A 19444-nucleotide genomic window follows, 5' to 3' on the forward strand; every position below is an offset into this window, starting at 1 on the left:
TAATGGCTACAGAGAGTTTTCACTCCCCTTTGTGGCATCAGCTATTGCTTCAGTAGAAAGCTGGAGCGCAGCCCTGCCGCTCATGCTGGGCAGTTTTCAGGGTTCATGCACACAAAATAGCTTGTATCCCCTGGCAGGGACATGCCACACGGTCTGGGTTGCTGTTTCTACATTTTTCAGTGCTGTCTATTCCCTTTCCCATCTACAGTGGGAATTTTTTCTCACCAGTGCTTTCTGTTAAGTGTAGCCAAAGGGATATAATAGATCCTATTCTCCCTCAAGGGGCTTATCTAATGATGGTCCCTCTGAATAAAGCTCTTATGCCCAGACTTTGCCCAGACATTCAAGGACTTTGACCAAGACCCGCGGGAGTAAACTCTGACAGACAATTACAAAAGCTGCAGTGACCTTCTGCTGATTCGGTTACATTGTATGGGTTACGTTTGCTTAGTCATTAAAAAAAAAGTTGTCAGTTAATGTAGATGGTCATTTACTTTGACAGAAATAGTTGCCTTTGCTTGCACTTTTCAGAGCCTTAAATATCTCAGAAGTTGCTTCCTGACTAGCACCTAGTTAGGATAAATCTCAGAGGGGTTTCTCATAGCTGTTAAAATAACACCAAGTGCCTCTACCAATGGAACAAAAATAGGTCATCTGCATTTTTGTAAAGAACTGATCTTCTGCGAGATCATGATTTGCACCAGTTTAAAGAAGAAAAAAATACCACTCTGATGTTGGTCCCTTATCTGGTGGAATTAGGGTGCAAGGGTGAGACTGAGCTACTGGCTTATTTGGTCAGGTGAAGGTGCCATGCAGAGAAGTGCTGGCAGGCAAGGGGAGCGGGAGGTGGGAACCAGCTGTGCCGGGGACAGCACTGTTGATCCCCGTCCAACAGCATGAGGCAGCAGCCCTGCAGCAGCCACCTGGCAGCAGATAACCTCTCCAGCCTCCTGCTCTTACTCTTTCAGACCTGAGCTTCTAGGTTTACAGGTTCTTATAACTGTACTTATGTTATTCATGGTGAGTTCTCAAGAAGGTCTGGGCTTGCTCCAAGGAACTGTTCCTCTCTGAGGAGCTCAGAGGTCAGGGCAGCAAATACCTCTGAGTTAGGCACGGTACGACTCTAAGGTGCAACAGGGATGGTGGATCTTCAAGAGGAGTTAAATGTAGGCAGGAGAGCTTTGTGGGTAAGCTGAGGGAAATATTACTGGGTGCTGCAGTGAGAAATCATGTCTAACCCTCCTCCTCAGAATATATGCATCCGATATCTCGGAATATATGCATGCGATACATTGCAGGCAGAAGTACACTCAGACCACACTTCCAGCTGGCAGGATAAGGCCAACTCTGATCCAAAAGCTGCCCGAGTGCATTCGCGTGTGCCAAGCCCAAGGTGGCTAAGCCCTGAGCAGGGAGCATGAACAGACATTTATCACTGTATTAAGTGGTCAGCTTGGAGTGTGGGTGCAGCTAGCACAGATACATCCTCACTGACCCCAAAACTTGAATATTTCAATATGAGAAGAATCTGAATTTCTTAGCTAGGCCCCATCTCTATTGCTGTACGAAGTGGACCTTGAGCCTGAGCTCTCTGTCTGTACTTCTGTGTTGCAGCTTCCAACCCCCCATCCTATCTCAGCCCTTTCCTGCTTTGCCCATATGACAGTCTTTTAAGGATGCTGGCCTGGAGAATACTAAGGATTTGTTTGATTACCCCTCTTCCCTTTACGCCCAGGAACTGTTGCACAATTTCTGAGACTTTCTTTCTCTCTAAGCCCTTGTTAAAAGGCCATGGACGCTGTCCTGTCTATTTATAAATGCCAGGATTCGCTGCGAATGATGATGAGGCAAAGGCACACTATCTTGCTGGAGGAGAGCCACCAGCCTGACTTCAGTTGTATCTCCTTGATGTTGCTGCAAAATAGAAACCGCTGAAGCTATTTCAGCTTAGTCATCTTCTAAGCATAGGTCATTGTTTGGAAGCTTTTCCCAAAGGCTTGTGGTTCCTCTGCTTGGCAGAGACTGAAGGTGGAAAACAACACCTACTGTCTTCTGGATGATGCCTTGCCTTCACTGCTCTGTCAGTGACACTGCTGTGTCCCTGCAGGCAATGTCCCCCCCGCCAGGAAAGGCCCCTTGAAGAATGGAGATGCTGCAGCAGAGGATGGCGAAAGGGTCTCTCTCGTGGCACAGCAGCGCTAGTCCTCAGCTCTGTGTAGAAAAAGACTCCTCTGCCGCATCACTCGTCATCATCTAGAGGAGAGGGATCCCCGGGGAAAACGAACCAGCCATTGTTGCAGAACGGGAGGAAGACAGAGTGGAAAAAAACCTACCGAGGCCCAAATATAGCTTGAAAAATTAGGGCTGTTTTTCCTCCCCCTGCTACTCGTGCCAAGTCTGATTTCTCAGGCTTACTAAAGGGGCAAGGAATAGCTTTGGCATCTCACGGGGAGCCAAAATAGACTGCTGTGGAGTATCTACAGCGCTTCTATCCATTTTGGGGCAGAGGAGGTGGCTATTTCTGGCTTTGCTGGTAATGGAAAAGCAGTGCAGGGAACCATCACAAGTTTTAGCTTTTGGGTGGTGCGGGGTCCACAGATACCAAGATAGCACATTTACTTCTGCCATATGCCTTTACATGCACATGCAGAGAGCCCCATGGTATTGAACGCTTGGTTTTTGTGGTTTCTGTGGGGCAAGTAAATTCCTTTACCTTCGCTGGGTTTCCCACTTCCTCTGGGCTGAGGGTGGACAGTTTCTTCTTTTGACTTGGTAGCCCACTAATTTTCAGGCATGAAAGGCAACTTAGAAAATACCGTGCAAGCAGTTTGCTGGGGAGCTTTTAAGGCAGATATACATATATAAATCTTTAATACTGGATCTGTAGTTTGGATTCATACCAAGTCGTTTCAGCTCACCAGTAGCTTCTGCTGGTACCAGGAGAGGCTTTCCACCTTGATACCATACAGGGGAAAAGTATTTTGTTTTTAACATACCTACGGCCAGGTCCTCTCCTAGGCTCAGTCAGAACAGATCTCCTGACATTGATACAAACACAACCCGTTCCTCCCCAAAGGAAAGGCCAGTGCTTGTTTCAGAAAGGTTATTTTTCACTTGCATACCCTTACTGAAGGGATGGCAAGAATGGGTTACACAGACTTAGGATCTGTTTTGCTGAAGCATTGGGATGCTGAAGCAATTTATCTTCAATTATTTTCCAACCTATAGCACTGATCAGAGATCGAATGTTTCTCCTCACTGTTACCAGCAGGTCCAGTCCTTGGCATGAGAAGAAATCATGCAGGGATGTCCCACAGCCAGCAAAGAAATGTAGTTTAGGTGTACGGAAAATCCTTGGGGTTTGCAGAATAGAAGTGATACCATTCCTATTTTTAGGAGACAGGGAAAGGATTCAGACCTGGAGTCTCTCAAGACACAACCTGGTTTCATGGGCAGTAACTCTGCCCCGAAGGCAAAGCCTGTTCTCCCCTGTTAAATAGCTCATCAGGCTTGCCTTCCTAGTGATGGCAGCCTGTTGGTCTGCAGCTGAGGTACAGACCTTACTGTAGGGCAGGGACACCTTTCTGTTTTATGTTTGTACAGCGCTAGCCAGGAAAGTCTGTGTGCCAGGCAGAGCTCTTGAAGGCACTATTTGGGTATTGGCCATGAACCCCATGTCCTGCAAAGGCCACAATTCAGCTTCTGCCTCACTTGAGCAGTGCAACAGGGAAACCTTTTTCAGGTGAAATGTGCTAGCAATCTAATTTTGCTGTATTAGAGATTCGATCAAATATCCCAGAATAGCATTTTGCCTGTCACATCTCTTGCGTGGTATAGCCAGGGTGCTGCAGCCCAGAGTGAGCTGTATTTTTGTGATGATCTCAATAATGCATGATTTTCACTTGAAGAATGCAGTCTCTTGTGACTAGGAGGGAAAGCTCCATGGCTGTTATTTCTTTCTTCCTCTGCAGGGATGAAACAGGACGTGGCTGTGTACACAGAGGCAGCACAAACCAGCCCCCGGGATCACAGCATCACTCGCCAACAGCAGCCTCGGTCCCAACGCCGTGAGTTGGGTCCCATCTCCTGCACTGCGGCAGTTCTCCTGCAGTCCCGGTGAGTACTGCCATGCTTACTTGCATGTCTACGAAATGAAGGTATCTGTGCGCCGCTCTTCTCTTACCACAAGGATCCTACCATGAATACTGTGGCCTAGACGGCAGCGGGGCTTAGGTTGTCCTTAGCTTGCTATATTGTTTTGACCAAATGACATTCTGTAACCTAATATTCCCCGTGGGAAGCTGTTGTGTAAAATGAGACTGTTTCCAGGTATGTAATAATGTTTTTGATAAATGCCTCATATTGCATGCTCCGATTCATGATTTATAGTCTTTAGTGGTAATCAGGGAAGGGACATTTCCTTTCTTTGCTTGTCTGGAGGCAGAGGTGCTGGAGTTACAAAACATTTGGCTTTCCTTTTAGTCTCTGCTGCAATAGTAATTCTTTCCCATGCTAGTCCCTAGGCCTCAAAACCCTTCCAGGCACTGTAAGAAAAAAAAGCAGAATCCACTGGAGCAGGCTGCTGCAGCGTATGTGGACCTGAGACCATTTTGGCTGGCAAATTTTAGGGGAAGAAAGGATGGTCTTGCTGGATTGGAGATTGGGGGGTCTGCATTAAGTCCCGTCTTCATACAAACTCTCTGATTGACTTTGCCCATGTGTCTTGATTTTTGTTTCTTTAAGCCCTGGTTACTGGAGGTCTTTTCTTTCCTCGTAATGAAAGGTGAGTTGAAGTTTGATGGTGACAGACTCTGTATAGATAAGTTTGTTGCATTTCGCAAACATATGGATAAAAGCCCTTTATTAATGATGTCCATTTCTCAGAGGGCAGCCAAAAAAAGAACAGATGGTTGTGGCAAGAGGGGTAAATGAGTGATCTCTTGCTATGCTTGTCGCTGCCTGACGGAATTCTGGGTTGGGGAGGACTCAGGGCTGGTTTACAGAAGGGCAGCGGTCGGTGGCAGTCACATCTGGAAGCCAGCCTGCAAGCTATGATTGCCCTGTGCCTGCTCTCCATCTGTCATTCACCACGTTGCATGTGTTATGCCTGAAAAGTCACAGGCAAAGAAAAAGCCTGCTTGCCCTTTTTGCTCTTTTTGTTTCCTGGATTTTGCTTGATTTGAGGAGTTGTTGGATCAGTTTCTACTAAGCGCCGAGTTAGGTCCGTTCCTCTGGCTGACATGGGTTACCGAACGCTTGCCCTTTCTGCTCAGAGACCCTCCCCACAGGTCATGTTTGCCCACTGCAATCTGAAATACGAACTGTCTGTGTTTTGTTCTCTATCTCCGTCCCTTCCCTTTGTAACTAACCCGCTCGCTGCTGTGACTGTAACCAAACTTCTGTACCTGCACGGTGCTTTGCAGGGGGGCAGCAGGCAGGAACGTGCCTCTCCCCTCTCCTTGTCCTCTTGTGCTCCTACATACAGACTACTCCCTACGCTCCAGATTTGTCAAAGGTGTTTGGGTGCTTCGAGATGCAGACAGCCTTGCAGGAGTGCTCAGACCCACCCCTCAAGCACTAGTTTTTTATTGCTGTTTAACTAATTCCCATCAAAATCAAGAGGCATAAGCCATAACCTTATTCAAAATGTGAGGTCTGCATTCTCATTGAAGCCAATGGCAGGCAGGCAACTAACCGCTTCTGAAAATCTTTCTAAGTATCTTAAGAAACATCGCTGATCCCAAGTCCTTTTCCCCAGGGAACGATACACCGCAGATCTCGCTTCCCAAATTAATGCTCAAATTTAAACCTTCCTGATCCTAGTCCCACCACAGAGGTGTCTACACAGCAGTGGCTCTACAGCGGCCATCTGCTCTGTCTCCGTTAACCAGCAGCAGCGATCCTATGAGTAATAGTTGCTGTAACATCTTAGCTAAATAAATCACATCGTCCTCTAATCCCATGCACAGGGATAGCATCTGCTCTTCCTTTGCTTATGAGATGGGGCTTTGTGTGCCAGTATGTTTCCCCCAAGTGACCTTCTCAGCAGCCCTGGGAGACTCTTCACTTACCCAGGTGAAATCCCAGCTGCCGGGCCCCCTTTTTACAGCGATGGCAACTGAACTGAGCAGCTTTACCTACCCATGAAACACCCAGGTCCCACATTCATCCGCCTTCGTGATGTAATTTTCAGGCAGTAGCCCAGAACAGCCAGTTGCAAGGGAAATGCCGTAAATCCAGCCCTCACTTGTACTGGTTTGTTCCACTGGGGACATGAAAATAAAATCCCCTGGGACCAGCTCCAGTTCGTCATCATTCTGAGGGGTGTAAGGATAGATCACTTGCAGAGTCTGGGGGAGAAACAGAAGCACAAATGAATGAAAGGATTGTTAATGGAAGGGAACCTTTAGCAGAATGGGGTAGGAGCAATCCCATATAGACCTTTAACCTTAGCAAGGTGGGAACAGCTCTCCTTGTAATGCATCACTCTGTGCTTTATCCAGGAAAGCTTTACCTTCAGGGAATTCCTGCCACTTGCCACTCTTTGCTGTTGGAAAGCTTTTCTTGGTATTTACTCCTTCTTTCCTCTTTGATTCCAGGCCTGTCTTTGATAACCAGGAGGGAAAGGGGGGCATGATTTTTTAGAGTGGGCAAAAACATGACCATGTGCTTAAATCTAAGTTCCCTGTTAAAAACGGAACCAAATTCTTATTGGGACCTGGAATGTATGCAGCTCTAGTGGTCAGTAACCATTTCTGGTTTACCTACTCGTGCTTGATCTGAAAGAGCGGTTCTCCTTGTTGCTGCTGCTTTAGAAGACGAGGCAGAGACACTGTTGGGAGGCTAACAGGTTTGAATCTGTGACACCCTGCTCTCAAAACTGTTCATGAGAACACACAGGGAAAAACACAGGTGGTGAGAAATATTGGGATGTGGCCACATTGTTTTCTTTGTATCTCCTAACATGAACAGGATTAAGTTAAAAGGTGGGGGAAAAGATCAGTGAGTATAATTCTGTAATCTTCTCTTCACTGGAGCATGAGGAATCCACATGTATTAAATGTCTATCAGTAACTTTCCTCAGAAATGGCTACAGCAGTCCCCCATTTAAAGGGAGAACAAACCTGTTATTGTCCCTGGCCAAGCCTAACTTCTGCAATGGCATCACGCAAACAAAAACCATCATCTGCTGAGCAGCTCTGATCTCCTGATGGTGTCAGCCCGTTTGCTCACTAATCCTCCTAGACTGTTTGTGGTATCTTCAAAGGAAGATGGAAACTAGTCACTGTCACCTGATACCACAAGGCCAAAACTTTCACACATGGCTGCCTGAAGTTAGATGTGCAAAGATGCGAGCTGGTTTTCATCAGCAACTCCCTTTGCAATCAGTGATAGTGTTGACTACTTGCAGCTTCTAAAGGACAAGATGACTCTTTGGATAGGAAAGGAGGCTGTCACGCATGGGAAGCGTGGCCTGGGCTGGGTCAGAGCCCCGTGCATGAGAGCCTTCAGCTCTCTGGAAGCTTTGGCATGTGTTTACTCTGTGGTGTATCGTGTGCTGGACTAAAATAACTTTTTCCCACTCTGCCACAGGTTTTGTGTGCCCGATTCTGGACAATGCACTTTGGTGGGGTTAATCTCCCCAACCTTAGGAGTCTAGTTAGCTGCCTAAGCCTGAGCAAGGCACCTTCTGGAGGCTCCCTCCTCCAGAAGTTGATTCATCTTGTCCCGTGATAGACATCTTAGATGGGTCAGATGACTCACTTTCTGGAGGTGCCAGTTCCTCCGCACCGAGCCTCAGTGCAAAGGGAGCCGCAGACTGGCTCAGACTTAAGAGGTCTAACTTGGGGATATTTACAGGGAGGTGAGATGAATCTCACGCGTGGTTTCTCTATGCCCAAGATCCCAATCTACAAAATGGAAATAATGTATTTTTTTCTGTATATTGTGTTGGACAACAACATTATTCAGAAAACTATGTTAAGACACTTAGATACTGCAGTTATAGAATCCATACGAGTAGTTGAAGTATATAGGCCATGAGGGTAAATGTTTCTTACGTGACGAAACCAAATGCTGTGATTAATAATAATGTCAAGTCTGTACAGAAGAAGTGGATTGTGGTCAGGTTAATATACTGGCCTGGTTCTTGCGAGATCAGACCAGCTTACTTTGAGCTGAGAGGAGAGTCATTGTTAGAATTAATTAATCCAGCAGGACGTGGTTCCCGCAAGAAGCAAGAAATGAGGTGGGTGAAATAGCAAGTCTAGACAGTATGAGTAAAAAGCAAAAAAAGGCAAGATGGCTTGTTTGTTAAGATGACTGGTGGGATGTGGGAGATCTATGTTCTGGGTGTCCTTGCGGGACCCGAGGCAAATTCCTTAATGTCTGTATAGTCTGCGCTGTGTATCCGTGCAGCTCTCGGCAGCGGCCATGGGAGTCCTCATTCAACTCGCAGCTTGTGAGCACTCTCCAGCTGCAAATGCAGCTAAAACAGCCTGCGACTCTGCTAGGTCCTCTTTTTATTTTTTTTTAATTTTTGGACTGAAACAAGCTCCAAAAATTTACCTCATGATTAACAAAGCGTATGTCTCGGGAGAATATCGCGGCAACCCAGTCGCAGCCCAGCTTGACATCGATGTTCTGCGCTAACTTCTCCAGTGTGGGCAGGTGGCTGGTCTGGAAGTGATAGGCCAGCGTCACGTGGAGCTGCTTCTTGTGGGGCTCCACGTGAACATCTGCAACGAGAAGATGTCAGTTAACGACAAGTGACTGTCGAGATTAGCAGCTTTTCGAAGGTGTAAGAGTGTCTATCGCCTCCGAACAGGAGCTGGGAGCTGAACTTTTAAAGATAGCTCAAGTGGAACAAATTGTAGGGCAGTTTCTGAAAAGGCTTTGGGGAAGTCAAACGTGAGTTCCCTATATATGTTGTACCTAGGATCAAATTATTAGAGATTTGTGGTCTGCTTCAGTCCTGAGTCGCACCAGGGTGGTAGACAAGGCATCCTTGCCAAAATGCCAAAACTCATTTGCATTCAGAAAACAACGGGTTTCTGGATGGTGTGATAACAATTATTGTCATTTTGAACCCACTGGGTCATCTGCCAAAAAAGACACTTTTCCAGGAAAGGGGTGTCCTTTCTTTCATTAGCAGATGAAGATCTCTCCAAAATAAGCAAATTAAAAATCACGAATTTTTCCTCTCCCTCCTCTGTTCTCTCTCCTGCAGTAGCAATTACAGATCCATGGAATTTACAGGTTCATGTGAGTGGATGAAACCTTTTCCCTGGACATTAGCTGGATTACCGGTTTGCCCACTGAGGGTGAGGTATTAAAAAAATGTGGAAGCAGACATTGATATGAAAATGATTCAAAATGATCCTGCAGAAAAAGAACCTTTATTAGAAAAAGATTCCAGGAAGCAGAAAGGTGAAAGTATGTGAAATATTGGGACTCTTCCAGTAGATGTGGAAATCGCAGGATACATTGTTTGCATGTAATTTATTCTTGCTTATTCAACCAAAAATTGCAATTAAATTTGACTGATTATTCAGTCAAAATTGCAGCTATTCAGAGACTTGGCTCCAAGTGCCAGCCAGGGGTAGCTTTGCAAGCTCATCCATCTTTTTTTTGATCAGCAAGAAAAAATATGCTCTGGATCTCTGAAAAAGCCCCAGAGACTTTAATGGGATAACCTGACCAAGCTGTGGACTGCAATGCAGCAATCGGCTTCCCCTAAGAAAGAACCAATTTGTCTGAATTGGAGCAGTCGCAGGGGTAGAAGCTTGCTGGGAGCCCTTGATGCTTCCTTCTGCTGGGCCAGTGTTTTTGGGGTAAGAACTGCCCCTTCTGACTCTGTTGGTTTGGAGGGTATGTCTACGCTGTGCAGGGGAACACTTGTACAATTCTTACATGGCTGCAGCCGTCCTTGGACCCGCCTCATGTCTCTGTGCTTGTTGCTGCCTTCCAAAATGTGCATTTGTAAAGATAACAGCCATTTCCTCCCTCTTCTAAAGGGAAGAAAAGCTCTGGGTCACTGTCAGATGAAAGCAATGCATTTCAGAGGTGTGATGAACCCATGACACATCTGTATCTCTTCCTCTGAACCAGGGGCAGAGACTTCTAGCTGTTCTGCATGGTGTTATGGGGTCCCTGTCTAGCACGGAAACAGCCCAGGGACTCAGAAGTTGCCGTATCTTGATGCACTTAAACTCCAGGATAAGCCTGTGATAATGAAGGACTAAACCGGCTGTGTTGTGACTAGTCCAGGCTGAGCACTACAGCGACGGAGGGTGGGAGCATTAGTCAGGGAGCTATTATAATGCTCCGATGCTGTTCTGACTTCCAGGTTTGGAGGTAATTGGAGGACACCCGGAGAGCCTGTTCAGTGGCAGTGACCGTCAGAGCACGGGATGCTCTGGTTATCTCCCCCCTCCCAGCTCCTGAAGCAGTAGAGGACCAGGCAACGGAGCCAGCCGTGTCAGTACTGAGATAGGGCAATTTGAAAAGGTTCCCTCCTAGGTTGCCAGGGTACTTGAGGTCCTCTCACAGAGCCCTGTTTGCATCTCAGAAATGCAGAAAAAAAACCAAACACAGCCTTTACATGGCTGAGGAAAGTTTTGTGACAGTGGCTTGAGGTAGCAAGTGGAGCAGGAAGTGCTCAGCCTTGCAGACAATGCGTCTATCTGAAAGGTTAAGGAACCACCAAATGTCAACTTCCCTTTCAGGAGATAACACTTGAGACTAAGTGTGAGGTGATCTTTCAACTGAAAAAGCACTGAAACCCAAAGCACCCGGTGGGGTGTTCCTCTTGGGCTCTTAGCCTTCAGGCCACTTTTAAAAATGAGGTATTGGTTTCATGAACTTCATTTCTTCATACCATCAAAACTGTGGTTTCTGAAAACGCCCTAGCCTTGACCAAGCCGTGAGCCCTTTGTAGCCGCCAGCATAGTCACTCACCTGCTTTAGAAGCAGCCTCTGCAGCGAAGTCTGCAGCAAACTTCTTGAGCACCTCAGCACTTTCTTCCTTGACAAAAAGCCCAATGAAGTTTGAGGATGTGTAGAGCTCCAAAGGCAGAGGGGCAGGGAATTTGCATCTCCACCGCATCACGGTGGCCTGCAGAGCTTCAGTGAGAGCATCGACCTTGCTGTCCTCACACTGCCAAAGGAAACGGGACAAGCATTTCTCAGGTGGAGAATCATTCCTCACGCCTGTGCTTAGCTCTCTAGTGCACTCGGTAGAGAAAGAAAAGGCCAAGTGGGTGGGTGTGAATAGTCTACCTTTGCTGTTATGCAGTGAGAAAAAGCACAGGGTCATAGAAAAAGGTATGTGTAGAAATCACCTGCCTCTCCCTTGTCCTCAAAGCAGGATCAGCTATCCCCAAGTAACCTTCCTAACCTCATCCCCCCTCCCGGCTATTCTCACGTTAACGATCACTTGAGATTATGAGAATTTGGTCTTCTGCTGCTGCTCTTCCCTGAAAACAACCTGCTTAAACACCAATTATGTCCTCAACAAGCCCAGGCATGAGGCGGTTCTGGTAACAACCCCCCCTCCGAACTCCCGAGCACAAACCCTTCCGCAGCGACTGAATGAAGCGTGTAACATCTCCAGTCTGGAGCTGGCAAGGGCTGCTCATGAATGCATGCATAAAGGCAACGGAAAGAGGAGCTCTGGTTTACCATAAAGAACTGGCAAAGGGTGATATGTGGGAAAATGTTGTGAGCTTTGTTCTTCCCACAGATCTGCTTTGACTGCTGCCAGAACTCAGACAGCTTCTGAGCCAGGGGGCCAGTGGGGCGCAGGTAGAGGACGTACTCCCGAGGCAGGGTGTCATCGAGGAATGGGTCACCCACATGGGAGAACAGCCTGAGAGGAAGACAGAAGTGTTAGATTGACAGATAAAGACATAATTCTTTTCCAGCAACATTAACTTCCCCTGTCCTCACTCCCTTTTGTTCTCCCTTTATGGAAAAAATCAGCTCTGGCAGGTCAGGCAGAGAGGTGCACTGTCTCACTTGCAGCCCATTACCAGTAATAAGTAATACAGAAAATTGGGTTTTAGTTTCAGACTGAGGCTCTGAAGATCTAACCTGGGTCACTGCTTCTGCCTTTCTGACTTTCGGTGTACAAAACACAGGGAGAAGAGCACTAGAAATTGCTCAACATCTTTGAAAAGGCAGCTCTCGGTTTTCTGTTAAGGTGCTAGGGTGGAGAGAGTAGTGGCTCCTTTCTCTCACCTTTTTTTGCTATTATTCGAGATCACAAACTCTCTCAGACAAGGCTTGTTTCTGGATTGCTTATTTACAGCACTTAAATAATGTCTCACTAATTTTGCTAGTGCTTTTCAGATAATGCCCCTGTTTAAACATTCCACATTCCAATGGCTAAAATCTTAAACATTAAATTCACTAATTTCTTTTACTCTTTTTAACATTTATTACTTCATACCAACCAGTCGCATGCTGCTTGAACGCTTCTTCCACCTGTCGATGCCAGTGCTTTTTGTCTGAAGAGAGAACAAAATAAAATTAATATTTCAGTGATGCTGGATTATATGGCTATAGTCACATCTATCGCTTGAACCTTGGGTCCTTGCTGGGAAGGGCTGTAACAGGGTGTTTAGAAACCTGCGGGATACGCTTTCCAGACGGATTCCCTCAGCCCTGGGGCTTTCTTTCGGACGTGCCGCCTGTCAAATCGCCGTACTCTGTTTGAGGGGCAAAGCCATGCAGCCTGTTCAAAGTATGAGATATGGACCTTTGGGTTTTCCCTGCTTGGCCCGATGTTTTTCTGGATAGTGAAGCGCCGGCGATTGGCATTTAATGACCTCTTTGCTGGTGATTTGCTCAGCATGAAAATCAAAAGGTTTGGGTCTGGAAGCGCAGCCATTGCAAGAGCACTGACGACAAGAAAAATTCAACTGCCACCAGGGGGCACAAACCAGAGATTTTTCAGGTTAAAATAACCGGCCAAAATTTGCTAGCTCCCTTCAGTCCTTGCTACATTGGAAGTGCTCTTCTGCTTATTTCCCTTCAGGATGCCTATAAATCCCTTTTCACTCCAGCTAGGAAGACCCAAGTCTTCCGTTCAGCAAGTTTTCCAGTTGCAGAACAAACCAGCACAGTGCCGTTTAACTTGTAACACATGTAATAGTGTTTTCCAAATGCTTGACATCAGCATCGAAATGCAGCTGTGGATCAGCTCAGCTTTGTAACACCAGAGACTGCCAAAATGAGGAACTCACCCAGAATCCAAATGGCATAAATATTTAGCAAAAATTATGAACGAAGGAGGCAGAAAAGGATAGAAATGTTAGGGTTGTGGGGTAGAAGTCAGGCCCTCAGTTGGGTCTCAGGAGACAAATTCCCCATGAATAGGTGATTTCAGAGCTTCCTACTTAAGGGCAGAAGGGCAGCATTGCTCTCAAACAAGTGCTACAGGTGTGGTAGGAAGGAGGCCAAAATGAACGGGATGCTGGTTTAACCTAATTAATCAGAACACACTCGTGCAAAATGGTGTGGGTGGAGGAAGGTCTGAAGAGCAAGAAGCCTCCACAGAAGGCAAGAGTGGGGTCTCCAGGCAGTTGTCCCCAGAAGTCAGGGAAGGGGAAGGGATCCTCCAGATGGGTAGTGCCAGAAAAGGATCTACATCCTACAGACCCACCACGCTGCACTAGTAGACAGGGGTGTCTTTCCCCGTGTTATGGATTAACATGGAATGCATTCAGGCACCAGTGCAGCTCCCACCGAAGGTAAAGCTCCGCTGGCTGCCATTCGCGTGTGAAGCACGAGCTTCAGCTTCAGCCCAGCGGCTGACAAAGGTGACAGCCAGTTGTATTCTCCTGTTGTTAATTTGGCCGAAGCAGCTGCCTCCCTTTTGCTCTGTGCGTTGTATGTTGTGTCTCAGAGCTGCCTGCTGTTAGCGACAGAAAATCTGACTGAGGACAGGAAAACTTCTAGTTTACACCGGCTGCCCTCAAGCCGTAACCTAATCTTACTAAATATGGTATGTTACAGCTTGATAATAGTGCAAAAGACTTGCTGACATCTTTAAGCTAGAGGGAATGTGTCTGACCAAAGGGACAAGAGCAAGGTACTACGCACCCTGTGTTATCTGCTGCGAGAAGATGCTGCTGGTTGGTTATAGGAAGCGGGTCCAAGTGAGGGAAAAGGATCACTCCAGGGTCCAACCCGCGGCTCTAGGGTTAGGACAGCTGGGACCCTCCAGCATTTCTTGTTTCTGCCCATAGTGCTGTGTAGGATGTTTACTGCGCTTCTGTCACCCTTTCTGTCTGCAGTGATGACTTTCGAAAGCACTCTGATAACCATGCAGGAATATGCAATTTTACCCACCAGCTCGTAGACATGTGTTGTTGACTCAGCTGTGTTTCAGCTCTGCCCTTGGCTTCCCCTCCCCTTGAATATACATATTTTTGTTAACTGTGAGAGTAAGAGGAAGGCAGAAAGATAATGCTGCAAAAAAGGGCTGTGTTGCAAATGTGTGATTATGAAAATACTTCCTCCTGAAGCATTTTGCTGCCCTTATCTGCCAGCATTTGAGATCAGCAGAGTGCTAGTCCAAGCACCTGCCTTCTGGAAGGATGTATCTTGCACGCTCAACATGGTAGTTTGGTCTGTTCTGTGTTGCTGACCTTTTCCTAGTCTGGCTCAGACGCACTATGCAAAACAGCCACTGCTTTGCTTTGAAAAGTAGTTCAGACAAGAGCGAAGAGCAAAAAGCTCTCCCCTTGCACAGGCTGGGAACCTTTCAGGGAGGCTGCTCCTTGAGCAGAGCAATGTCCAGCTGCCCCAGCTGGCTGGCTGTGGATCCTCCCTACCCTGGTTTCATCATCCATTTCTGTTACGTTGCCTTTGCTCAGTTCACCTCCCTTCTTGCTGAGGTTGTTTATGCTCTTTAAAACACGACTAAAATTTGACTCTCCTAACCATAGGTCTTGCTACTGAACTGCATCTCTCTGCGTTGCATCCGAGGCAGTGCATTAAAAACACCCTCCCAGTGAAGCTCTGGCTTTGAAATGAGCAGTCTCTCCTGTTGCAAAGTGAGGGCAGACAAGCTGGCTCTCAGTCGTTATTTACTCTCTCCAGACCCCAGAGCAGACCTCTGAAGGAGTCATGCGCAATCTAGCAGGACAGACGGTTCTGCCACCCACCCCTGTTGACTTGTTTGCTTAATGAATTGATGTTTCCTTGGAACAAATCGCACAATAGAGCTCTGCTGGAATTGACTCCAGCTCCTTCTCCGCTGCCTTTGTGCTCCTGGGACCCCAAAGGGCGTTAGAAAACATTAGGCTGGGCCCCACATGCTTTTGTTCATGCGTGATTTCAAAAGGTGCCTATCTCTTCCATGGGGACAATAAACTCCCTTTTCAATTTAATTTTCAGTGCAAGGAGGAAATACTGCATAAAGCAAACAAAAGCCAAGGTATATTTCTATCATGGGACCTGAAGCTGACAGACTTTTTTTTTTTTTTTTTTTTTAATTTAGTGCTGGGAATGGTGATGATGACTGATAGCCTCTGGTTAGTCACAAAACAGGGCATGCACTGCATCCCTCCCAAATAGCCTCCTCTGTCGCCACCAGCCAGAACCTGGAGAGGACCCATCCTTTGGGTGCTCCAGCTCCCAGGCCCTCTCAAGATCAACTTTTTAGAAGTTGAGTACTCAAAACTAGTCACAGCTATGTTTGGCCACTTGCAAAAGTGGCCTGATTTTCACAACTGCTGAGTGCAGTGGGAGCTGGAAGACATATTCTGCTCCTGAGAAAATCAGGTCACTTAATTAGGTGACTAGCTATGGCTTAGGTGCTCAGAATTACTCATGCTGGGTAGCAAGAGTTGGCTGTAGTATTGTAGCTAGTGGTAAGAAGTGGTTTTGTGATGCAGATGCACCAGAAAAGAAGAAAAGCCAGAAAATAACTTATTTTTCAGAATCTACCAAACCGGCATCGCACATTTCTGGCCATGCAAAAATTGCAGCTGGATTCAGACAGGCGGTGAAAAGCTTTGTACAGCATTAGTAGTCCCTCGAGCCACGCAATTCCTCCATCTCTTAACTTCTCCTGCCTCTGAGATGAAGTGCAGGGAAATAATTTAATGATGCACAGCAACACGTAATAGCAATTTTGAGCAGAGAGCAAGGGAGATGCTATGTCCAACTGCAGGTCTGGAGATGGAGGATTTAGGGAAGGGGAAAGAAGATCCTAATAGCAGTGTCCTCCAAAAGCACTGCAGGTATTTTAGCCACCACAGAGAATCAGATTTTTTTGATTCTTCAACGCCAAAGGCCTCCCTGTGACACTCTTCAATGTCAAGTCACAAGGAAAGTCTTCCTCCATTCAATCACTGGTTAAACAGTATCAAAATACTGCTAGGAAGCGTCCCTGCTAAACAGTTGACCCCTTAGCCTGAAACATTACAGCAGAACCGGTGTTGCTGCCCTGGAATACATATTAATGTGTAAATGGTGCCCATTTTAACCCCAGCCCACTTAATGGGAGAGCACACAGCTCTGCGTGCTACAGAACTTAACTCATTACTGTTGAAGGATTTTTGGCTTCCTGCAATTTCAGGGTAGAAAAAAAAAAGGCAACAGGGGAATGTCAATTCAGCTAGGAAACATATATCAATAAACATAAAGCATAATGGCAAAATCCCATTTACTTCAAGAGGAAATGACTGTAATGGGGAATGATGCATTAACCATAAAGACACCCTTCAGTCTCAGAAGCACCACACAGAAATCCTTCCTCTGTAAGTGCCCAGCTTTCCTATTCTACTCCAGTTTAAAAAAGGAGGGTATGTATGGCTGCCAATGGTGCCAAAGTCCGCGGGGTAATGAACTGCCATGTGGGAAAGTTAATGCAAACAGCACGACAGCAAGGGACAGGGGAACTATTTTGAGATAGTTCCTTATCTGCACCTGCATTGTATTTTATCACTAAAAAGGTATGCAAACTTTGGGGTGTCGATGCCCACAGCAGAGCTCAGCCGGCGTGCGAGGCGCTGTGCTGGGGCGGGGAAGGCGAGTGCCTTTGTGCACCGTGGCCGAGCAGGGTTCCCAGCCCCATCGCTGGGCTGCAGGGGCTGAGACGTTCAAGCCCTCGGCGCTGGCCCTTCAGGCACCTACAGAGCAGAGACCGCTGGAGGCAACCTCCTCTCCTCCTCACACGCTCAAATACCCCAAGGCTGAGTCACGCAGCTGGTTTGAACCCTTGGGTCCGGAGAGCCTGCTTGTTCTCCAGAAGCAATGGCTCATTGATGTAAAGCTGGCCCCTCTGGCTGCTGCTTAGGACTGAATTTCCCCGTTTCCCTTTGCTGTAATAAGCAGAGATTCAAACCCTGCCGTCGGCAGAGCTGACCTCTGTTTGTAAGAGGGAGCTTGCTCCGCTGCGTGCTGCTGCTCACAGAGGCAGGAGAAAATGCTAGCAGCAGCCTCTACCTCAGATCCACCTACGAGTTGTCTGCCTACGGAGGCACCGAGGGATTTGTGAATGAGCAACGGAAGGATGGAGGCAGCCTGTAAAAGAAAGGGAATGACTAAATCTTCCCTTTCATTATGTGCCTCAAGCCTAGACAAACTTCTTATCCGTGAACAAAACCCCTCGGAGGGATGCGTTCTTCATTTCAAGTAGCCCTGAATCTTTGGCCCATAAAATATTTAGCTGTGTAAATAAAGATTTTTTGGAAACTGCATTAAACATGATGGAAGTACTTGGCTCTCATCATCATTAGTTTCAGTTCAAAGGACTGCCTGACATGATAAGATAGGAATTATGGATCATGATTTATGCAAAATGAGTTTGAAAGAAAAATGCTGTCAAATAGAACATTTTTGTTAGGATTATAAAATAAGCACCTTTATTTTTGCTTGCGTATAAAATATGTATTTATGTAAACGTATATTCAAATAGGTATATGTATCTATTTAAAGCTTGACTTTTTCCAGTCTATGTTGGTTTATGGTAAAAGAATAGAAAACAAAATGCTGGCCGGCTCCAGGGAATGACAAAAAATAGGCCTTTTCTAGATGTGGCTGCAGTTGCTGTTTGGAGCACGCCTGTCAGTCCAGGTACAGGTCAGAAGCCCAATAGTTAACTCCCCCCTTAGCTTACATGTCAAACTCAGTCATGGGGCGGGGGTCCTGAATTCAAACCCTGCTGTATAGCAATATGTATAGGGAAGCAGTTACAAATTCTTTGCAAACAGTAAAATTCCCAGCTCTTTGTGTGTGTGTTTCCCAATTGCCCATCAAGTGACCTTTACAGACTCCTGAAGTTTTGCAGTTTTCATCAATTGTTTATACCATTAACAGTACCATAGTGGACACGTGTCTATTTTAGGCTTTCAATAAACAATTGCACATTGAAGAACAGTTTTGCAAGCAAAATTTCTGTCCAGGTAATGACTTGATTATTTGACGTAAGGAAAGATACCCAAATTCCAAATAGTTTACCACGTGTCTCATGAATTGCTTAGTTGTTCTACACACAAAAATGGCCACAGTGAGGTGTTCTTTCCAAATAGTTTTGAATGTGGGTTATTTAAATGTGTTCCTCTGAATTCTCAGTATGCAGAATTCAGTTGGTCACCAAAAATCATATGATATCTTTTCTGTTCTTATTTGGGTGACCTTACTTCTATAAATAGGGACAGGACAGGAAGGTATCACTAGGGATCAAGTTCCTGTTTAGGGTAGGGGGTTGGGTAGGTTCCTTTTCTGCAGTTTGCTAAGAAAAAAAAAACCCCAAACTGGGTGTTTCTGCAAGCCAGGAATGACTCTCACATAAGTGCATGGCAGAATAATTACTTTTTCTTCCCTTCACTGAGCTTTGGCTCAAATCCTTCAAGCATTACCTTAGTTTATCCTTCTGTTGCTTTCCGTACATGATGGAGGACACAAAGTCCTCCTCACGTTTATTGAGTGACTCTAATTGCAGCCACATCCTCCACAAAACGCAAGTTCATTGCTACACACCCAGATCCCCTTAGGAACACGCCGTTCGGTACAACACCCCCAATTTAGGTCAGCGAATGCTATAAGCGGATCACAGCCATGTAACGACCCAGGTCTTGCCTGAAATACGGGAACTTTCAGAGGAGTACGGGGAACTGCCTGACTGCACAGTGGCTACGGAGGCTGCAAGATTTCAAACTGTGCTATATCCTGTAGGTCACATAAATATTTATAGAAGGTGCCTGACAGCATGATAGGGCTCGGTAGTTCTCTTCCTCCTCCTTCCCAAGGGGTGGCTGCTTACTCCCAGCTATTGAATAGCAAGCTCTGGTAATAGGAAAGAGAGAGAAATGGGAAACATCATCAGAAATAAGTTTGGGAAACCCGCTGCTATATATTTCTAGTTTCCATAATTTAAAATGTTCATTTTTTCAGAGGACAGTCCAGCTGGCAAACTGCAGTCTGGCCA

At 46.3% G+C, this 19444-nt stretch overlaps 1 protein-coding gene across 2 annotated transcripts in view; it reads right to left on the reverse strand.

Annotated features, from left to right (window-relative positions):
- Positions 1 to 19444, reverse strand: part of UBASH3B (ubiquitin associated and SH3 domain containing B) — a 77267-nt gene that overhangs the window by 15227 nt on the left and 42596 nt on the right. The window contains exons 2-6 of one of the 2 annotated variants that reach the window (XM_072884620.1): positions 12456 to 12509; positions 11683 to 11869; positions 10960 to 11158; positions 8569 to 8738; positions 6142 to 6350 (exon numbers count right to left, since the gene is read on the reverse strand). In XM_072884620.1, the coding sequence (XP_072740721.1) occupies positions 6142 to 6350; positions 8569 to 8738; positions 10960 to 11158; positions 11683 to 11869; positions 12456 to 12509 (819 nt within the window). Of the gene's footprint in view, positions 1 to 6141; positions 6351 to 8568; positions 8739 to 10959; positions 11159 to 11682; positions 11870 to 12451; positions 12510 to 19444 lie in introns of both variants that reach the window. The other variant, XM_072884621.1, reaches the window with a different exon arrangement.

Source organism: Ciconia boyciana, chromosome 20 (genome assembly GCF_034638445.1).
Source record: "Ciconia boyciana chromosome 20, ASM3463844v1, whole genome shotgun sequence".
Lineage (NCBI taxonomy): Eukaryota > Metazoa > Chordata > Aves > Ciconiiformes > Ciconiidae > Ciconia > Ciconia boyciana.